Genomic DNA, 23,435 nt, shown 5'->3' with positions numbered 1-23,435 from the left:
GCTATTTTAACTTATTTAGCTAAATTAAACTTTAAATAACGTTATTGTAATGCATATATGTTGTGATTGAAAGGAGTGCATACACAAGCCTGCATTAGATTTACACATGCATGAAATGCATTTGGACATGTTCACATTATTCACAAACCAGCATGCACAATGGTGAGTCCTCCCAGCAGATGTGAATCCACACTTTTTAAATAGCAGAAAAATATGCCACCAACCTCAGGGAAGACAACATACTTCTATCGACCGCCCACTTTGCGCCTACACCCTGCATTAACTGCATCAAAACACCCTCCTCTTTTTGCTGTGGCTAAAAAAAGGACAATAAGAAAAAAGTTATTTGCAGAGATACTTGAGAGCAACCTTTGGTGTGATTGGGTGGCTGATCACACCATGCACTCCTGGCCTCAACATTTCTCTTGGCAACTATTGACAGATGGCCACATCATAAATGCACAGGCTATAATCGTCTGTATCCTCCAGATGATTCTGTACTACAGAGGGTATTGAGCTGGCACTCTCAGCTCTGCAGGGTATGGCTTTTAAAGCCACCGATTTGTGGGAAATCGGGGTTGGTGCAAGGGCAAGGTGATGCTAGTGTACCACAATCAGTGGTTGCTGTTTTGCCCCCAAAGCATCACATATGGCCTATTTTCAAAGTAGACGGTGTCAAAGGGGCATTTGACTTTGGGCAGCAGAAATTCTTGCACTAACCCTGTGGGTAATTTCAAGCAGTAGTCAGTATTCCCCAGTATTGGTGCCACCAATAGGAATCTCTAAATAAAACAGAGCACCAATAAGAAAACATGTCCAACACTGAGTTGGACTAGATTGGCCAAATGGCACTCACAAAGGCTTTCAGTGAAGGTAAGGCACCAAGACACAACTATAGGAGCAAAACGGAATAATGCAGTTGGGGATGGCCTCTGTGTCAAGGGAGTGGGTTGTGGCAATCAGTTTGGGACACTTAGGAACAGCTCTGGTGCAATTACCTCCAGAGCCCCAGACAAAACAACTGTTTGTTTTCTGGACTCTACCCCGATCCACCAATAACATGGCCAATTCAACACCATTTATTGAAATCTGATGCCATCTTTTGGCTGTTTCAGAAGGCTGTGTAATGCAGCTACCTACAGTGGTCCTTGCTGGGAGGTGCACGGTGTTAGGAAACATCTGAGTATTGTCTGCACATCCATCGAGTGGCGATGTTTGGATCGAGAACCTGATTGATGGTTGGGTGGTAACATAAAACTGTCATGTTTATGGAGAACGTTGTAAGTTCTCTGTGTCAGGATTCTCCACTGTGAAAATCTTTACCAGCGGAGAATCCTCCTTTGGACAGTTTACCACATTATTCACAACTCAGAGTAGTTCAGTGTATCGTTTGTCATTTTTCAGTTCTTCTAACCATGCAGCTTTATAGTAGTGAATCTTATGATTGATTCTCACACAGAGGACTGTGAGTGATGTGTTTGGATTTGCATTATTTAGAAGTAAAGCTAAAATCACTGGTCAATGGTAGGTTCTCCCCTAAGACAAAAGGCTCATAATAGACATTCTTAAAAGAGACATAAAAGGTACTAATGATGTTTGTTTTCTAATGCTTCTCCTTTGTTTTTTTTCACAGAGACAATTCCAGATCCTTGTAAACCAGTGATTTTAGGGCCAAATCCAGTTTTTGTTGAATACGGTGGCTCTATTTCTTTAAACTGCACGATGATGTGCAACAGCACTATAGTAGTCAGAGGCTGGGAGACCTCCCTGCGTAAGGAGGAAGGGACAATGGACAAGTACTGGATCACAACAAATCTCCTTAACATCACTCAATGGATCTCTGACCCACAATGCTTCACCATCGACTCTTCTTCAGCAAGCAGAACCACACAAATCACCATTGTTGCATACCGTAAGTCAGCTACTCCTGTACTCACTGTTCTTTGTTTGTGTGCAAATAGTACAGCTAATTTTCAAGAAGGTATGAATGTGAAAAAGGCATTTTGAAAAATACCTCATTCAAAAAATATGTTATGGAGAACAGCATTCATGATTCTATAAAGAGTAAGCTGAATTCCGCTTACTTCCTTAGATGAATCATCAAAACAGTTTTTTTTCTCACTTAAGCATAGTTTGTAATAAATTCATTTCAACTTGCTTCATACAGTATAAGGATTAGTTGACAAGCATATTACACTGTATTTTTTTCTTCATTAGCTGTTGAACCACTGACCTTATATTATTTTCGGTCACAATCCCTTTCTTCCATTTTTTATGAAAAAAGCAAACATCCTGAAGCAGACTGGGTATTGAAGCAGTGAGGATTGAAACATGTTCTTTCCCTGGTTTTTACTCCTCACCTTTTGATTGCCATTTATTTTGACAACAAAAACCAACAATTCACATTGGCTGTAGGAATAACAAAGTCTTCCTTGTCAATTTTGACTCATATTTTTCTTCACTCCTTAATATCTTTACAGCACATTATTAGCTTCATATTGGTGTCAATAATTTCACAGTACTGACACTACTCATGTATTACACATATTCAGCGCCATCTTTTTCCTATGAAAAGCAAGAGAACTTGGATTTAGGCTTTTTGAGGAAAGGTTAATGGCAGACCGTATAATATAGGAATACAATTCCCTTCATTGTTAGTTAAAAGAATATTGCATGCCACCTTGGAGTTCTGTGATCTTAAAAAGGGACATCACCTTTAGCTTCGTACCTATAAATTGTTATATAACAGCACTAAAGAGACGCCCTCAGATTTCACACATACAGGGCTTTGGCAGTGTAATACAAAACCCAAAATGGAGTTAAAACACTATTATGTAATTTAATGCACACACTTACTTACTGGACCTCACCACTATTCTGATATGGAAATCTTGTCAATAAATCCATCCAGTAAATTTAGTATTCAAAACTGTCAGTTTATTGTAATTTATTTAGTTAATGTTTTTCTATGCTTTCGTCATTTTCCAGTCCTCATACTGGGGGTCAAGTCGTTGTTCCAATAACTTTTACAAAGTGAAGCTATAAACCATAAAATCAGTAATAATTACTGCCTATGAATGCTCTCTTTTCATAGGAAGAAATTCATAATATGCACTGATCCTCGATATTACGCAGCTTTCCACTTCCTATTACTGAGATGCTATCAGGCACACTGATTCACATTAAAGAACAGGAGAAATTATTTCATATAACACTCAGGCAGAACTAGCACAGCATCCATGACATATTAGAACACTTAGTGATAACTATCGCAAAGCGCGCTTAGCGCTCATTTTTTTTACGGTGGCTATCACAGGTTTTTATTGCGGAGATATCGCATTATTAGCAACGCGTATCTCCAAGGTGATAAAAATTCCTGCTATAGCGGGGAAATAGCCGTTTTGGAGGGAACATCAATGGTTTTCTAGCGATGTTCCCTGCATAATGGCAATAACCTTGCTGATACGACCCGGTGGTCGTATCAGCATAATCCACCTCCGATGTTAGGATAGCTAAATCAGGATTTTAGCAGACGTTAGATTTAGGCGCAAACCGCCGTTTTCGCCAAAATCTAACGTCTGCTGAAATCCTTTGGGCTGCCTTGTAAATATATCGCGATGTGAACATCAGTGACATTTTACAAGGTAGGTAGGAACAAAAGGAGAGGCAGGGAGATTTAAGGAACACTCTCTTAGTCCCCGGTTATCATGTATAAACAAAAGAAGAGAGGTTACATGTATCTCAATAGCCACAGAAAAGAAGAATTCGAACACCCAATTCGGGTGGAAAGGAGTCCGGTTTAGAGGAGAAGCTAGGTGCCTAAGCGGGTGGCGAGCGTTGAGGGCGGTGTGCCAGGTACGCTCCTACCCCCCTCCCGAGCCCATGGTGCAGCTAGCGCCATAAACCAAAGTGCAGAAACACTCCTAATTCAGGAGTTTTTTTTAATGAGCTAATAGCTCTTCTTTTGCACTTTTTTCACTCTTTTATCTTTTCACTTTCACATCCCCAGGTCAGGGTGGATGATTAGAGAGTCCATACCGCCGGGGTTCACACTAAGTCCTGACGAATGCCGAGGTAAATTAACACCACTATTAAGGCTGAAACATGTTGACTGATTTAATATATCTGAATTAAACCAAACCATTACCTTTGGCAGTAAATTCAGACACATAGGAACCCTTTTAATTGTGTCGTAGGGATCTACTAATTAAAGTTTTTTTGAGATACTCTTTAGACACTTTTTATTTGTATTCCTCACTGCACGCCCATTCACACAACCAGCTCCGCAGTCTTCTGGTGTCGTAGCACACCAAAGAGGCATTAGGCCTCTGCGGTGGGGCCCGATGATGAAGCATGACACTGACTAGGTCGGTGTGTGAGGGTTTTCCTTTCCACCCGAATTGGGTGTTCAAATTCTTCTTTTCTGTGGCTATTGAGATACATGTAACCTCTCTTCTTTTGTTTATACATTTTACAAGGTAGTCCATTGGGGTACTCCCAGTGACGCTCACTTTGCATCTCGTTAGAGATGCAAAGGGAGGCGTCGGGAAAAAGGGTGCTAACATGCATAATTGCATGTTATCACCCTCTCTGCTTTTTTGGCTTTTTAGGCTAAAAAAGCAGCGAAAAAGCCCTTGCTAATATGCCCCACAGTTTCTAATTCTAAAGAAAAACCGCAACTTCATTTGTCATGTTATATCCCTGCGGGGCTAGGGTCTCCAGATCCAAAACATTTTGTGATTCAAACTTACAGAGTGTGCCTTCACGCTCTCTCCTTCTAATATGTGCTGGAATTATGCAAGTTTCAAAGAATGTAAACAATGTAATGTGTGACTGATGAAATGTAGCTATATGAAATTAATCAAAAAAAGAAACAGGACACTTGTAACAATTCTAAACCATTGGTTAGTAGAATAGATGAAACATCCTCAAAAACTCAATGTTATTTGGAAAAGCGGTATATATGTTTCATCCGCCCCACATTGACGTTGTGGCAGTTATCATTGGATGTTCCAATATGTGCTAAGTGCCAGCCTCATCCAGAGGCACCTCTGGTATAGAATGCAGTGTCCAGAGATTGAGGGTTACCCCCCACAAAAAGGTGTAAAACCAGAATTCTTGGAAAAAAAGGGAAAAATGTTAAAAAGAGAAAGTCACCCTAATGCTTTAATGTGAGGTGAGATTCTGCTGTCATAAAATATACTGATACTTCAAAAAGATCGAGTTACTGGATCTGTGAGTATTATAATAGGCTTGTCGACATGTTTCAGCTCCCTTTGGCCCTACGGGTCTGTGGAGCTTTCGTCAGGACTAACATACATGAAAATTTCTACTCACACGACTTGTGTAGTATATTGAAGTGTTCGCTTTTTGACACTTGGTTATGAAAACCTGCTCTCCATCATCTGTAATAAAAAGAGAGAGACATGCAACAGTACACATAATTCATTTGACTGTTTGTTTGATTTTTTTTGAGGGGGAAAGGGCGAAAGGAAGGGGGTTAATATTATCCTTTCAATGTCAGCGTTTTTTTTATCGCTGAAATGCTGTTTAGAAGGGAATTTGTTCGGCAGTGGATTAAGAATAACGAGCTAAGTATGATCGAAATAGTTACATCATTGTGTTGGAAACAAATAGTGGCATGGCAGTGTTATAGGTCGTGTCTCACTTATCACGCGTTTGTCAATGCGTTCATCGGCTGATATGTTATATGCCTAATTCATTGGGGGTTTGTTGCTAAGTATTTTGTGACATGCCACACGATGGTGTTATTTGCAAAAAACACAGTTGATGGACAGAATGTAGAACAATGTCATACATTCACCCCAGTACAAGGATCTGGGCCTAAATCCATCGTTTTTTTGCACTCCACACCACCCTGGGTTAGACACTGGCTATATGCAAATCAGCTCTGACCCTGTGCCTCATGGGAACAGTCCATCCGAACTACCAAGCCATGTCTTTCCCAGACCGGAATCAAGCATCCAAGGACCGGTTTCTGGCTATCAGCCTTCATCAGCCTGGATAGCTTGACTCCAGTGGTGTGGAGAGCCTGGGACTCACGTCTGAGCATACCCAGCCCACTCGGGGTGAAAATTGCAAAAAACACAGTTGATGGACAGAATGTAAAACAATGTCATACATTCACCCCAGTACAAGGATCTGGGCCTAAATCCATCATTTTTTTGCACTCCACACCACCCTGGGTTAGACACTGGCTATATGCAAATCAGCTCTGACCCTGTGCCTCATGGGAACAGTCCAGTCTGAACTACCAACCCATGTCTTTCCCAGACCGGAATCAAGCATCCAAGGACCGGTTTCTGGCTATCAGCCTTCATCAGCCTGGATAGCTTGACTCCAGTGGTGTGGAGAGCCTGGGACTCACGTCTGAGCATACCCAGCCCACTTGGGGTGAAAATTGCAAAAAACACAGTTGATGGACAGAATGTAGAACAATGTCATACATTCACCCCAGTACAAGGATCTGGGCCTAAATCCATTGTTTTTGCAATTTTCACCCCGAGTGGGCTGGGTATGCTCAGACGTGAGTCCCAGGCTCTCCACACCACTGGAGTCAAGCTATCCAGGCTGATGAAGGCTGATAGCCAGAAACCGGTCCTTGGATGCTTGATTCCGGTCTGGGAAAGACATGGCTTGGTAGTTCGGACTGGACTGTTCCCATGAGGCACAGGGTCAGAGCTGATTTGCATATAGCCAGTGTCTAACCCAGGGTGGTGTGGAGTGCAAAAAAACGATGGATTTAGGCCCAGATCCTTGTACTGGGGTGAATGTATGACATTGTTCTACATTCTGTCCATCAACTGTGTTTTTTGCAATTTCACCCCGAGTGGGCTGGGGATGCTCAGACGTGAGTCCCAGGCTCTCCACACCACTGGAGTCAAGCTATCCAGGCTGATGAAGGCTGATAGCCAGAAACCGGTCCTTGGATGCTTGATTCCGGTCTGGGAAAGACATGGCTTGGTAGTTCGGACTGGACTGTTCCCATGAGGCACAGGGTCAGAGCTGATTTGCATATAGCCAGTGTCTAACCCAGGGTGGTGTGGAGTGCAAAAAAACGATGGATTTAGGCCCAGATCCTTGTACTGGGGTGAATGTATGACATTGTTCTACATTCTGTCCATCAACTGTGTTTTTTGCAATTTCACCCCGAGTGGGCTGGGGATGCTCAGACGTGAGTCCCAGGCTCTCCACACCACTGGAGTCAAGCTATCCAGGATGATGAAGGCTGATAGCCAGAAACCGGTCCTTGGATGCTTGATTCCGGTCTGGGAAAGACATGGCTTGGTAGTTCGGACTGGACTGTTCCCATGAGGCACAGGGTCAGAGCTGATTTGCATATAGCCAGTGTCTAACCCAGGGTGGTGTGGAGTGCAAAAAAACGATGGATTTAGGCCCAGATCCTTGTACTGGGGTGAATGTATGACATTGTTCTACATTCTGTCCATCAACTGTGTTTTTTGCAATTTCACCCCGAGTGGGCTGGGGATGCTCAGACGTGAGTCCCAGGCTCTCCACACCACTGGAGTCAAGCTATCCAGGCTGATGAAGGCTGATAGCCAGAAACTGGTCCTTGGATGCTTGATTCCAGTCTGGGAAAGACATGGCTTGGTAGTTCGGACTGGACTGTTCCCATGAGGCACAGGGTCAGAGCTGATTTGCATATAGCCAGTGTCTAACCCAGGGTGGTGTGGAGTGCAAAAAAACGATGGATTTAGGCCCAGATCCTTGTACTGGGGTGAATGTATGACATTGTTCTACCTTCTGTCCATCAACTGTGTTTTTTGCAATTTCACCCCGAGTGGGCTGGGGATGCTCAGACGTGAGTCCCAGGCTCTCCACACCACTGGAGTCAAGCTATCCAGGCTGATGAAGGCTGATAGCCAGAAACCGGTCCTTGGATGCTTGATTCCGGTCTGGGAAAGACATGGCTTGGTAGTTCGGACTGGACTGTTCCCATGAGGCACAGGGTCAGAGCTGATTTGCATATAGCCAGTGTCTAACCCAGGGTGGTGTGGAGTGCAAAAAAACGATGGATTTAGGCCCAGATCCTTGTACTGGGGTGAATGTATGACATTGTTCTACATTCTGTCCATCAACTGTGTTTTTTGCAATTTCACACTGAGGTACTGGGTTTTTAAGAACCGGCACAGAACCGGTAACCCAGCGGTGCCAGGGAATCAACACCCAGAGACCTCGGGTTCTTCCTGATCCAGACCCACAGAAACTCGGAGTCTTCTAGGTGAAGTCAAAGATTAGTTTATTGGCTGCAACCAAGGTAACAGGTGTCCTAGAAGTACAACGGGTATGTTCTCAGGAGACTGCACACTTTCACGAAGTCAGGCTTCTCTCTTTATACATAATATTCGGCCTTGGGCAAACATTCTTCGAATTCGTGGTATGACATTTATAGTTACTGGTTACAAAAGAAAAGCAGAGTCATGATGACATGTACATATTTCACGTCGTGCTGCCCATAACAAATCATCCGGCAAGGCCCAACATTTCATCAGATATCGCTGGACCCCCAATAAAAACGGTCACCTCCCCATCATAAAGTAAGTGAAGCAAAGGAGTGGAGAAAGATGTGAGCGAGATATGGCAGTTGTGCGCGCTGAAATGGTTTTATGGCTGGTTGAGCCTAGATGCTATCTTGCTCGGCCACTGGGAGGGAACTGACCTAACGAGTTCGGCCTGGGGCAATGGTTCTAACTTGTACTGAGGTCAGGGAGAAGTCGATTAAGGAGTATGTGTCCTTGTGGAATCAAATTCAACTGGATTAAGGCCTATGTAAAGGGCAACATATAAATGGGAGCCAAGGGTTCAGAATGTAAATGACGATTTTGAGGTGAAATCGTCACTCGAACACACCGAAAATTCATGTACATGATGTACTCGTCATTCTCGGTCTTTTGATACCAAATTCGTCATATTTCGACGAAGTTTTATTTCTCGAGTCCAGAACTATCATACGAATCCAGATTTTCAGAACCTCAAACCCTCCTTTTGCCCTTACATAGGCAATTAATCTATTTTCATGTTAGTCTGAGTCCAGATCTATATTCCTAAAGTCATTGAGATGTTTCTGTAACATCATTCTAGTACTTAGTTCATCTCTTGACACAGGCTTCCTTACACATGATGTAACACAGAGGCCACATATTGCAGGAGCACACTGTATGCATAGACAGAACAGGAAAAGAATGGCTAAGACCATCCCAATGACCATCAGCATTTTCCATCCCCAGGCAGATATCAGTTCCCAGAACCATCCCATTAACGACCAATCTCCTTTATCCACATGGATAGATTCAGAAATCTTATGTAATTTGGAGATGGCCCTGTACACGGTTGGAGCATTATCTGGGATGAAAATGCAACAACTAGACTGGATCAATTTGCATACTCCACCTCGGTCCGCAAGTATTACATCCAAAGCGACCCGGTTCTGAAGGGTCATAAGTCGATCCGACTGGAGCTCAGCAGTCAGGTTACTAAGGGCACCAGCAGTTTCAATCACGGTGGATTCAACTACCCTTGTTAATAGCCTTATGTTTCTACTGTTAGCCATGGATCCCCAGAACGGCAGAAAACCCTTTGCAAAGTCCCCAAATTCTTGACCTGCAGTGTCTTCTTTACTCAAAACACCTCTAACTACCCTTGTCCGATGGTAATCCGCCGCTGCTGTGTAGGTGGGAGGTAACAGGAATGAAACAAAACATGAGCCCGAGAAGTCAGGGGGCAACCATGTATAGGCTCTATCATGGCAGATGAAATAAGTACCCTTAGCGGCTAAGAACGCAGGGGAAGTCTGAGATCCAAAAACATACGTTTCTGTACAGATACTCTTCCCTAGCTGAGCTCTGGGATTCTTGCCAATACCTTGCAGACACAGGTGACCTTGATGGGGTACGATCCAGATAGGGGACGATCTTTTGGCTTGCTGTTTCTCACTTAATGTAGTGCCATATCCGGTCACGTTCCAACCTACGTATGCAAGTATCTCATCATCCGGGGTATCTTCATAAGAAGTTACTTCCTTGATCATGTCAACTATACCTTTGACTAGGGCGCTAGTCTTGAGGTTGTCTTTTACAGAACGTAGGGGTTGGATTTCTCGTGCATATATGAACATTGTCCTATATGCCCATACTGAACCATTGTGACTAAATGGCAGGACCAAATAGGGGATACCTTTATCCGTTGTGTGAGGCATGAGACCACACACCCAACAGTTAGTTGTGTTCATCACAAGTTGGTGTTGGTTTAATAACTGAACGAAGGAGTTATTAATGAATTCTAACCTTCTATTGGATTCGTGGTCAGGCAGAGGGTGGAAAGAATGAGAGGAAACAGTAGGAGGAGGTATGGGTGATGTAGTGGGCGCAAATGTTACATGAAAAGAGAATAAAACATAACTTATCAAAAAGATCATTACGCTGGATAGCATAAAAATACACAATATTATAAAACTTTTCTTCGTCATCGTGTTAAAAAGTCTCTGCTTAAAGTTCATTTGTTTGGCAGGCCTCTCCACATCAGGAAACTCCATCCTCTCTAAGGTGCTGCCCGCGGTAGTAGGTTGCCTCTGCTAAAGGATGCTTCCGTCAGTCTAGGGCAACTCCCTTGGACCAACCAGAACTACCGACCTAACGTCGTCAGCTGCACCCAAAAGACTTTAATCAACCGCGGCCCTAGCAGCGGAACCCGGATGGCGGTTCGAAAAACAAAAATAAGCAAGTTACCTAGATGGGAGATCTGCACTTTCAAAAATAGGATTTGGGGAAAAAGACACATTTATTAGTCCATAGGTTTTTTCTCAGATCATAAAAAGGAATCACTTTTAATTAGTCTGTTTTTCTCGGTCGCAAATTGTAGCGTCTTTTTCCTGGTACTGTCTGGTTCTGAAACAGCAGTTCAGGCTCCACAGAGTTCAATTGTTCTGGTGGTGGCACAGTTTCTTGAAAAATGTTCTCGCTTTCACAATCAGGGTTAGTTTCTTTTACACGGTCATCAGTTGTGCGCTCTGAGTCAGTGCCACCTTTCTGGACCCATTGGTCATGTGGCAGAGGGAAGGGTATTTTTTTACAATGGATCCCGTGGACCCAATTGGCCTTCCCCTCCACCCTAACAGCTGACCTTGTAGACAGAAGGACGAGGTGAGGCCCGGTCCATCTGGGCTGGTCGTTTCTTGTTCTTTGAAAGTTGCGGACGAGAACCCAGGAACCGGGGTCAATGGAGTGACCCGGAGTCTCAGAGACCGGAGGCAAGGTGTTGTGGACCTGTTGATGTAAAACACGCAATTTAGCCGTCAATTCATACAAGTAATCAAGCAAAATAGGGTGTTGCAGCTCGCTGAACTTCGTGGGCCTAGGCACTCCCCATATGTTGGCTGGCCGGCCAAAGACGATTTCATAGGGGCTGAGTTTCACTCGCAAATGCACAGTCATTCTGGTGGATAGGAGTGCTAAGGGTAGAGCGTCAGGCCATTTAAGACCTGTGCTCGCTTGGATTTTGGCCAATTTAAGTTTAAGCGTGCCACTAATCCAGCTGATTGGGGGTGATTTGCAGCGTGGAACTTCTGTCTAATGCCTAGCCCTTCACACACTCTTTTGATCACACGACCCACAAATTCACTTCCGTAGTCAGACCAGACCATTCTCGGCATTCCGAACCTGGGGAAGTACTCTTTTACAAGGGCTTTCGCTGTGGACAAGGCAGTATTGTCTTTTAGGGGATAGGCTTCTACCCATCTTGAGAAGGCACAAACGACAACGAGCACGTATTTTAAGTTGTTGCACCTCTCCATATGTATGAAATCTAGCTGCAAAACCTCGAACGGATACGTAGGAGGTGCAAAATGACCAGCTGGAGTTGGGGTTCCCCTACCAGGATTGTGTTTCAGACATACCATGCAATTCTTGACAACGTTCTCTGTACATTTGGGAATCCCTGAATTCTTCCACACTGGGGCCAACAACTCGCAAATCCCTTTCACGCTGATATGAGCCATTCCATGAGCCATTGTAACCACTGCAGGCACATATGCATCGGGTAACAACCATCTCTGATGCTCTGTCAATTCAATCCAACAACCATTTGCATCCCTTCTCCCTGTACTTTCTCTCCACGTGCTTAACTCTTTCTCTGTGGCCTCGGCTTGGATGGACTTCACACTTTTTATCGTGTCCTCACATATTCCAACCTCACCAGTCCATTTTCCAGGGCTTGCAACATACATTCGGCTCATCACATTCCTTGCAGTTTCCTTAGCGGTCTCATCAGCAAATGCATTTCCACGACCAACATCATCAGTCACCTTCTTGTGAGCACTACATTTCACGATCGCTATTTGCAGGGGCAAGGTCAGTGATTCAAGAAGCTCATTCACCAACTGACCATGCTGAATCTTAGTTCCATGCGAAGTCAGGAACCCACGTTCTCTCCACAATCGTCCAAAACTATGAGCCACTCCAAACGCATACTGACTATCAGTGTAGATAGTCACTCTCATTCCTCTAGACAATACACATGCTCTCGTAAGTGCGACGAGTTCTGCGGCTTGAGCTGAACCATGTGGTATTCGCGCAGTTTCAACGACTGTGTGCAAAGTTGTGACAGCATATGCTGTAGTCACGTTCCCATTTGGGAGCTTAAAGCATGAACCATCTACCCATAATGTGCCCTCACATTCAGCAAGAGGAGTGTCAAATAAATCAACTCTCCCTTTTGTCTCTTCCTCTGTTCTAAGAAAACAATTGTGCTGTTCTGAAGTATCTGATTCTTCTGCAATTGGTAACAACGTGGCTAGATTTAAGGTACTGCACCTTTTTATATGCACATGGCTCGCTAGCAGCGTCAATTCATAGCTGGACAGTCGAGCACTAGTTAAGTGCTGTGTCTTGGTCCTATTTAACAATGTGTCTACTGCATGCGGGACCATCACGATTAGTGTATTATTCATTACTAGACCATTGGACTGTCAAATAGAAACAGCTTCTGCTGCTGTGGCCCTTAAACAACTTGGCAATGCTCGTGCTACCGGATCCAAAGTTGACGAAAAATAGGCGCATGGCCGCTGTCTATCTCCGAATAACTGAGTCAGCACAGACAATGCACAGCCCTCCTTCTCGTGGACATACAATGTGACTCAAGGCCCCTTCGAGCGAGGATCAAGTCCCAGGAAGCCAGTGCAACAGGAGGAGAGGTCGGCGGCGAAGATGGCGGCCGTGACAAGCGGCTGAGCGGCAGCGCCAGACACAGTGCGGTGATGAAGTGGTTGTAGCAGAACTCGACATCCCAGACTTTTCGTTGTGCCGGCATTTTCTGAGCGCTAAAGGGTCAATGAATGGGATGAAGAAGGAGGACGGCGGAAAAAAAAAAAACACCGGTACTGCACGGCCAGCTGGATACACGGTACAAGAGGCATATGCCAGCAGAGCGGCAGCGGTATGCAGACATCGCATCCCTTTTCTGCGCATATGAGATAGATATGCAGTCATCAACAGTTTCAAAGCGGCGGGGAGACTAAAGCGGCATTTCGGCGGCGGCGGCAAAAGTGCACTTGGTGTTTACCTTCCCTGAATCTGACACAGTCAATGGTGCTCGCTAGCAGTCTCCACGCCAGGTCGCTCCGCATTGGTTTGCAGTGGCTTCTGGCTGCAGCTACGCTCGGAGACGGGCAGGCGAACGGCAGGGCTCGCGGAGCTTGCAGAGCCCGGAGGCGGGGCCGATCAGAGCCGGCGAGACTTGGAAAACGGAGCAGAAACGGCAGCAGCAGCTCATACAGACGCAACAGACCCATCAGACCCATCAGCTACAACAGGTTGGTGCAAGGAGGTGGAGGGGGTCGGCGCTGTGGAGGTACAGTTAAGGTGAGGCAGAGGGTCTCTCTCCTCGTAATATTGGCACTACCTATGGCTCCTAAAAATAACACTGGGGGCAAGACAAAAAAGAAAGGCACGGCTGATGGTGGCAGCACAGACAGTGTGCTGGGCTCAGACTCTATGGCAAGTATTGAGGTGGAAGGTGCAGCATTGGAAGCGGGTTCAGGGCGAACAAAACCTCCACAGTCCGCAGGGCAGAACACCCCTAAAGAAATGCGTCCTCCCTCAGCCAGAACCCGACAAGCCACAGCCACAGCGACTGTCAGCGTGGTGGAAATGCTGAATCGGAATGAAAGGAAAAAAAAATTGAAGGACAGTGAATCAGTTTCGGTAGCCTCGGCGCCTGGATTACCGGGGTCATCCTCAATGCCCACTCTCTCTGTTTTACCTGAGTTGCTCTCTCCGCCAACATCAGCCATTATCTCAGTAGTGGATCCAGGCATAGTTCTAGCACCGCAACCAGTCGCACAATTAGTCCCGAATCTGCAGCAGTTACAGCAGATCCATCTGCAGGCACAACTCCCTCCGTCATCTCAGGTGGAGGAAGCTAGGGAAGACGCCGTGGGCGGGGATATGATCCTGACGACACAATTAGAGTCTCTAGTTGCTGAATTGAGGACTGATGACTTCGGAGCCGCTGATAGCGGTGTGGCTATCACTTCAATGTCCTCACAATGTGCGACGAACCCTCCAGTAAACCTCCCAACAGTAGAGTTAGCAGCCCCACCAGCCAGCAGCGAGGGCAATCAAGGAGGTCCAACAACAGCTGAGATATGCTCTGCCCTAGAGGTACATAGGGGTATACCCGCCGACTCGACAGTTAGTACAATTCACCTCGGGGTCACACATGGTGAGGGGGAAAAAGAAAAGACCCCCAGCGAGTGCTTCTTTTCTGTCACAGAGGAGGCCAACTGGTCAGAGGATGATGATGACGAGCCACACAGCTCAGATATCGATGGCAGTAATCCGGAGACAGAGAGCGACAGTGAGGCAGGACTACCGTCATCTATTATCAAAAACGTGCCCCCTCAAAGGGACCACACAGCACTCACTTGGGACCATTCTCCTATGACATCTTTGCAAGGGAACTCTAACCTGACCACGGGCGATGCAAGGCACAACGATACTGCGCAGCTGTCTATGATGGCGATGATGGAATCAATTCAGCAGGGGATAACTGCACACAGAGAAGAAACCCGTTCAGACAGTCTTAAATCCCAAGCTGCGATAAGAAAGATGAAAGCAGTGGTTAGAAAGATGTCAAAAGCCTGGGTAAACGTCGGAGACAGGGTCTCAAATCTAGAGGAGAGGGTAGTCGCCACGGAAGCTGAGGCGGCCGCAGCCACAAATAAAGTTGAAACACTGGGAGCCCAAGCCATTGACATCCAGTGGAAGCTGGAGGACCTAGAGAACCGTCAAAGAAGGAACAATCTCAGGGTCCTGGGCATTCCGGAAGGGGCAGAGGGTCAGGATGCCAAAATGTTCATTGTCAAAACATTTGAGAAAGCCTTTCCAGATATTGCCGGATGGAACTGGACCACTGAAATACAGAGAGCACACAGGACACCCTTTAGACTGAGAAAAAACGCCAGAGAAGGTGATAAGCCCAGAGCGATCTTAATTTACATAGGTAATTTTCTTCTTCGTCAGTCCATTGCAGAGAAAGCCCGGCCAGACTCCAAAAGAACCTTTGAAGGAGGGTCCTTCTTTGTCAGGCCGGATTTCTGTCATACCACCGTGGAACGCCGATGGCGATTAAGACAATTAATCAAACCTTTCCAGGATAAAAGAGTGCAGATTTATCTCATCAATCCTGCTCAGTTGAAGATAATTCACCTAGGCAAGACCATATACTTTTCCTCGGAAATTAAGGCTAAGGAGTTCCTAGACTCTCTATAGTATGTTATATTACCAATGGTATCCAACGAAGGTTAAGGCCAAAATGTACGTCACTGGTGGGAAGTCTAAGGGTTAGCTTGGTTTAAGCTTAAGTTTGAATTTCACAAAGGGAAATGTATCACGTTATGGAGATTTGTAGCTACACATAAGGTCAAGGTTGAAGTTTGGACCCATTGATTGCACTGTGTCCAGCGAAGGGCCGCACCCATCACACGCACAGACTTAGTCTGCGCGCCTCACCTGGGAGTAAGTTGGGGTCGGGGGGGAGGGGAGGGGGGGCTATCTCGAGGGAGGGGGGGGGAGGGGAAAAACGAAGCAAAAAGAAAGTTCATGCAATAAACATGTCTATTGATATATTGAAGTTGTTGAAAGCGGTAAAACCTGTTGATGTTGATTTTGGGATAAAATGTGACTGGTTAGTATGTTGGCTCATCTCTCTCCAGGGATATGTCAAGGATTAAGATAGTTAGTCTCAATGTAGGAGGACTGAACGATTGGAAAAAGAGGGAAAAATTCGAGGAGTATGTCAAATTAATCAGGGCCGATATTGTCTGTATACAAGAGACTCACCTACCATGGAAAAAGAAACATTGGCTGAATATAAGGGGGTATGAAATTCTGTCTTGCTCCTCACAGACCTCAACCATCAGGGGGGTAGCCATATTAGGCCGGGCAGGACTGGGGGGTACTAGAAAATCAAAAGCCGATCCGTTGGGAAGATGGGCAATATGTGAATTAAAATTAGGCATCACTTTATGCTCAGTGTATGGTTCTAATCTGGACGATCCAGGGGTGATGGATTATATTGAACGGGAGCTTACTAACTGGCCAGCACCCATGGTATTTTGCGGCGACCTTAATATCTCAGCCGACTTTACAGGCAATGCCCCATACAGTGGCCGCAAGCCTCGAGTATTTAGGGCAGTGTCCTCTATATTGCACTCTTATGGCCTGAAGGATGTCTGGGGTAACCAAAAGAAAAACGATCCTGGATTTACATACTTTTCACACCCATTTAATAAATACACAAAATTGGACTATATTTTCGTCTCAGCCACACAGTTTAGCAATGTCGAAATTTCAATGCTTCCGAAGCTAATTTCGGACCATAATCCTCTTGTCTTGAATTTTTCTATCACCAAACCAAGGGAAAAAATGAGGCCATGGTCCTTTGACAGGAAACTACTAGTAGACAGCGACTATTTGGCACATATGAAGGAGTGGTCTAAATCCTTTTTTGATGCCAATAGATATAGCGCTTCCCGCGGTATGGTCTGGGATAGCTTTAAGGCTGGTCTAAGAGGGGAGACAATTAGTTTTTCTGCACGGCTTTGGAAAAAAATGAAGGAGGATAGGGAATGTCTTTTGGCTAAATTGGTGAAGGCAGAGGAGCAACATAGGAGAGATGTCTGTCACGGGATCCAGGGGTCGTGGAGCCTAGAGAGCCTAAATACTATAAAAGCAGATATTCAGCGACAATTAGCAAAGAAGGCTGCAGCAGAATATCAGTCCCGCAGACTGGGTATGTATGAAACAGGCGAGAACGCTGGCAGGGCTCTAGCGCTTCGGATAAGACAGGCCACCTCAAAAAATATCATCACTGAGATTAAAGATGGCGAGCAGACGTATACAAAGCCAATAGAAATCATAGAGGTCTTTAGGCGATTCTATCAGGTCCTTTATAAGGAGGGGGCAGATACAGCACATCCTGGTATAAATTGGCAGGGTACAGGTCTTAATCTGACGTCCAATGAGAGGGAATCCTTAGAACAGGATATTACTATGGAGGAGCTTCTTCAGGCACTAAAAGATCTTTCTGCTGGCAAGGCAGCAGGGCCCGATTTTATACCTCTTGAAGTTTATAAATGCCTGAGGGAAGAAACGGCCCCTCTCTTGCTAGATCTATTTAATGGGGTCATTAACACAGGCACTATACCTGAATCCTGGACTAAAACCAATATTGTGGTCTTTCACAAAAAAGGCAAACCCGAGGAGAGTCCGGGCTCCTATCGGCCTATATCACTAATTAATAGCGATAATAAACTGTATGCTAAAGTATTGGCCTCACGGATGGGTAGGATCATCGCGGGCCTCGTCTCTCCCTGGCAGCATGGCTTTATCCCTGGTAGAGGTACCACCGATCATATCAAAAGAGCCATAACTTTGTTTGACTTGCATGCACGGGGGGAGGGGGGGATCGCGATGATCCTCCTTGATGCAGAGAAGGCGTTTGACCGGGTCAGGTGGAGCTTTCTCTGGGAAGTATTGGTCGGCAAAGGATTTGGTCCCCGTTTTCTCCAGGGTATTAAGGCCATGTATCACAATCCAATAGCTAGCATCCAGTTAATGGGCGAGGCTTCCAACCTGATCCATATTACAAGAGGGACGAGACAAGGGTGCCCGTGCTCACCCATCCTATTTGCACTCTATATCGATCCCCTGATTTGCCGCATTATGAGTAATATTAATATTAAACCAATTATCATCAATGGTCTTGAAACCAAAATTCTCGCATATGCGGATGACATAGCTATCACCACTGTCGATCCAGCTAGTGCTATGAGGGAAATAATCAATATCACCTCCGATTTTGGGAATGTCTCGGGATATAGACTGAATGTGGCAAAAACACAGGTATTATGTTCAAGCCAAACAGTTAAACTGGATGATAGATATGTGGATTCAGTAGTATATCTGGGAATCACAATCAATGCCCAGACACAGGAAATCATTAAAGATAACTTCTCACCACTACTGTTGAAAATGAAACAGGACCTAAAAAGAATCGATACTCTCCACTTATCAATCATAGGTAGGGCCAATGTCATCAAAATGGCAATGTTCCCAAAAATCCTATATAAGTTTAGGTCAATTCCCTTTAAAATAGATGATATTCTGATCAGGGAGATGGAGGCTATTTTTATGAATTTTCTTTGGCAATATGGCAAGGTGAGAAGATCAATTAAATTTATGTCTCTACCCCAGGAACAGGGTGGATTGGGTATACCTAACTTAAAATTATACCATTGGTCTTGCCTCCTCACAGATATGGCTATACTTTTCTTCCCTGCTGATACGATACATTCCCAGTGCAGTATTCCATCCATATACCAGTTAGCACTAGGGAATGAGGCGTATGGTATACTGTTAAGGAACTATGATAAACGATTCTTTAAATCCCCAGGCTACAAAATATTGGAAGATATCCGTGTGGTATGGCTGGCAATACAAAAAAACCAGAGCATTCCTAAGTTTAATAAACATACTCTTCTTTGGAAATCAGGGCTATTCCCGTACTTAAGTAAAGATGGCTCTTGGAGACACTGGGAAACGCAGGGAATCACTACCTTGGGCCAAGTTATGATAAAGGATGCTCTGAGGCCCCTTGATCTTTTAAAGTCACAATTTTCACTTCAAGGCTCCCAAGAGTTTAAATATATACAATTGACTAACACAATTAAATCCAAAAGACCTGCTATAGATATATCGAAAGAATGTATATTATTAGATTATATGAAGGGTGGAGGTCGCCGTATAAGGAAAATATATGCATTATTCTTGGGAACGCTGCCAGATGATATGCTTAAGACAGAGGCCACCTGGGCTGGGAAACTGAACGACCCCGATATCGACCTAGACAGAGCCATCCTTATGGATAAACGGTTTTTACGTTCTTCAAACCTAAGAGCACAGCATTTTAAAACCCTATTTAATTTATATTATACACCGGCAAAACTGTATGATTGGGGTAAGAGAGTGGATAACAATTGCCCTAGATGTGGTAAGGGCCCTGCCGATCTGCTCCACATGTTTTGCAGCTGTGAGAAACTCGGGCCAATGAAAAATGAAATCGCAAAGTTTTTAGAGGGGCTGCTAGCTGTCAGGATCGACCTATCCCCTACACTTTTAATATTCGGGTTTGATGCCAAACAGGGTTTAAGCATTGAGGCTGAGGCACTTGTGTTTTTAGCAACAGCTGTTTTTAGGATACTAATTGCTGCTGCATGGAAGGACTCTGATGCCCCAACCTTTCAGATGTGGATCTGTAGGCTGCTAGGGATCCACAACATCGAATCGGAGCTGTACGCACTGAAGGGAGTGAAATCTAGGGATATGGGTCTAAGGATGTGGCTACCGGTGGCAGCATGGAGGCGGTCGAAAATCACATGCCAAAGCTCTTAATACCTATGTAGATATTCCCTCCTGTCCTTCATATATATATTATTACTCCTCCTACACTATTGGTTTTTTATCTGTTTTAACATCCTTGGTGTATACTCATTATGTCTCTCTATATTAATATGTTTCTCTTGTATTTATTGGATATTGTCATGAACTTTCAATAAAAAAAAAAAAAAAAAAAAAAAAAAAAGAAAGGCTTACTGTAGTTGGGGGTACCTAACACAGGGGCCGAACATAATGCTGTGCGTAATTCGAGAAAACTTTTCTGACACTCTTCAGACCAAGGAATGGGATTGGGTGTATTTTTACACGTTAGTGCCACCAAGGGTTTGGCCAATAACGAAAAATTTGGAATCCACTGTCTACAGTACGATGTAATGCCCAAGAAAGCACGTACTTCTCTCTGTGTTCTTGGCACACTCAATTTCGCTATTGCCTGAATTCTTTCTGGGGTCAGTTTCCTTCCCTCCTTCGATAAGAGATGACCTAAGTAGGTCACTTCTTGTCGGGAATATTGAAGCTTGGAAAGTGACACCTTGTGATGCAGATCACATAGATGACGCAATAATGTCAACGTGGCCTTTTTACAAATTTTCTCAGTATCCGCAGCAATGAGCAAATCATCCACATACTGTACAAGAGTGGCACCTTTTGGCAAAACAATTGTGTCAAGCTGGGCTTTCAAAGCTTGACTGTATATTGAGGGGCTTTCACAGTAGCCTTGAGGAGCGCGTTTAAAGCGGAAGCTTCGACCTCCTAAACTGAAGGAAAAAATATCCCTGCTCTCCTCAGCAATTGGAATGCTGAAGAAAGCATTCTTTAGGTCGATCACCGAAAACCACGAAGCAGAAGCTGGAATCATAGTTAATAATGTGGTAATGTCGGGGACAACTGGAAATTGTGGCACAACTATCTTATTTATTTCTCGAAGATCAATCACAAATCTGTACACAGGTGGCTGAGAAGGGTCGGTTCGTTTTAAAACAGGCACAACAGGACTATTGCAAACATTGCCTCGTGTTTCTTCAATCACATCCTTTTCAATCAATTCGTAAACAATTGCTAGCAAAGCTTTTTCACCCTCATTAGATATTCTGTATTGGGGAATTCGTGGCATTTTGACATTCGACTTCAATGTTACAACATATGGTGGAATTTCTAAAAGACCTACATCATTCGAACCAGTAGCCCAGAGAATATCTGGGAGAATCGACAATTCTGCTGGAAGTGCATCTCTCGACAAATAAATGGGAGAAACCACTTTCTTACCTAAAGTAAGTTGTACTCCTGAAGGAGAACAGTACAAAGTCGCATATAATCTTTTTAGCAAATCTAATCCTAGCAAATTTTCACCACAACCTGTTGTCAGAATAAGGGGTGCTTCAAATTCACAAGGACCAACAGAAAGAGATAAAGGGTCAGAAATCGGATTTCTAACTGGGGCGCCAGAAAAACCTACAGAAACGTTCATTTCGCCAGACAAAGGTGCGCCAGGGAGTTTGGAGTGCATAATAGAACTCTTTGTAGCACCAGTATCCAACAGAAAAGGTTCTGACACACCTGATGTAATCACCTCAACGTAAGGTCCACTCTGATCTACTGGAACTGAAACGACTCCCTCTCTTTGTCTATGGCTGTCCTAGCAATCATCATTCTCCCACTGCTCATTTTCTGTGTAATACTCATCAACGTAGTATTGAGTTGTCCTGTCAGATACGTTATTTTGCTGATCGAACCTGTTCATAGAGTTTTGTGGTGGAAGGGGACGTGTGTCCTGTGGGGCGTTTCCACGCCCTCTACCTCTAGGCGCTTGCTGACTGCCACGACCTCTAACACCAGAAACACCATTTGCACGTTGTGACAGGGCAGGACAATTATACTTGTAATGACCCTCTTGTTTGCAATATAAACACTGGTTGGGGCCTACACGGGGTTGAGTGTAATCGAATCTTTGCAAGTTTCTCTGATACTGTTGAGGCTGCTGAAAAGTATTCTGGTAGTGATTCTGGCCATTATTATGTTGATTACCACCACCACGTGGCGGATATGCTTGCTGTAGTAAAACCTTTGTTTTGAGTTCTCTAGTTTTCTTTTCTACTTTATCTTTCTCATCTTTGTCTCTATTCTTGTAGTATTGTGCAGTAGCTAATATCTGGGCTGAAGATGAGACTGCCCAAGAACTTTCTGAATCTTTTAATTTTCTACACAATTCTGGAAGCAGATTGTGCACGAATTTATCGACAAACAATCTCTGACCACCTTCTGTGGTCATAACTTGACCGCTGTGGTCAATGAATGTTTCTTCAAATCTGGTGAAGAAATCTGAAACAGTTTCTTCCTTCTTTTGCTTGCATGCAGACAACTTATCCCAATTTACGCATATTGCAGGCATTATCGTTTTCATGTAATCTACTATTCTACCAGGTAGTTCTGCTATCAAAGGCTCAGGCTTGGCACCACCAACTTGGCGGGCATCTGCTGCAGTAATATTAGCCCACGTGTCACCTAATTCCTGGTCATGATCTACATGACGAATTTTACCCCATAAAGGCTGTGGAACAACATTCCCAAATAGCATATCGATATCGGCTAAATTCATTATACATGCCCCAGCAGTTTGTGACAATTCTTTATAGTACCCTGCAGGATTTTTACGCGGATTGGGTAATGTTTGTTTGAGTGCTAAAACTTCAGCTCGCTTCCATGGGACATGTACCCATACACGTTGGAAATGTGGCAGAATAGGTGGGTTAGCGGTTGTGTCACCCTCTCTCCATTGTGGGGGAACTTCTCTCATAGGGTATTGGCGTGCCTTTTTCCTACTAGATGCACTAGATTCCGATGGTGACCCAGAACTGTTTCCCTTACTTCGATATGATAACAACATTTCAACTGCTTTTTCCACATCGGGACCTACAATCATACCCTCTCCAAACTTAAACCGTACACAACACATCTCTTGTGGGATGCATTCCTGATCATTGTCTTCTAAATCCTCGCAAAGGAAAACACACATCTGTTCGAAAACGTATCTCTGGGTCGCTGCTTCCCATTGATGGAAGACTTCTATAACAGACTGTAAATCATATCTTGCAGTGTCCATGATCCATTTCCGAGCTAAACTATTCAGTGAATCTCTCTCTTGATAATCAGGCAGTTGACTTCGCAACTGTCTTCTTCCTATGTTAGGGGTCGTAGCAGGCGACCCGAAAAGCGGTAAAAGAAAGTTAGTAACAGTGCTGGCCATTTTCTGCCGAATGGAAGGTGAAACTGAAGGACAAACAGATGGAAAAACGGGGATAGCAGAAGAGGTATCAAAGGGAATAGAGGGGGCACTAGGCAAAATTGTAGAGGGAGCATTAGGAGACGTAAAAAGTACAGTAGGCAAAATCGTAGAAAACACAGGTGAAACAGAAGTGGTCGGTGGGCCTGGAGGAGGCTGCACCG

The 23,435-nt window shown here is 44.5% G+C and overlaps 1 protein-coding gene across 2 annotated transcripts in view; it reads left to right on the top strand.

Annotated features, from left to right (window-relative positions):
• LOC144752161 (intercellular adhesion molecule 2-like) overlaps positions 1–23,435 on the top strand; it is a 164,161-nt gene that overhangs the window by 107,863 nt on the left and 32,863 nt on the right. For both annotated transcript variants that reach the window (XM_078640090.1, XM_078640098.1), the window contains exon 2: positions 1,634–1,912. In XM_078640090.1, coding sequence (XP_078496216.1) covers positions 1,634–1,912 — 279 coding nt within the window. The remainder of the gene's footprint in view (positions 1–1,633; positions 1,913–23,435) is intronic.

Source organism: Lissotriton helveticus, chromosome 1_1 (genome assembly GCF_964261635.1).
Source record: "Lissotriton helveticus chromosome 1_1, aLisHel1.1, whole genome shotgun sequence".
Lineage (NCBI taxonomy): Eukaryota > Metazoa > Chordata > Amphibia > Caudata > Salamandridae > Lissotriton > Lissotriton helveticus.
The sequence above is the reverse complement of the archived record's forward strand: the minus strand, read 5'-3'. Positions and strand labels throughout refer to the sequence as shown.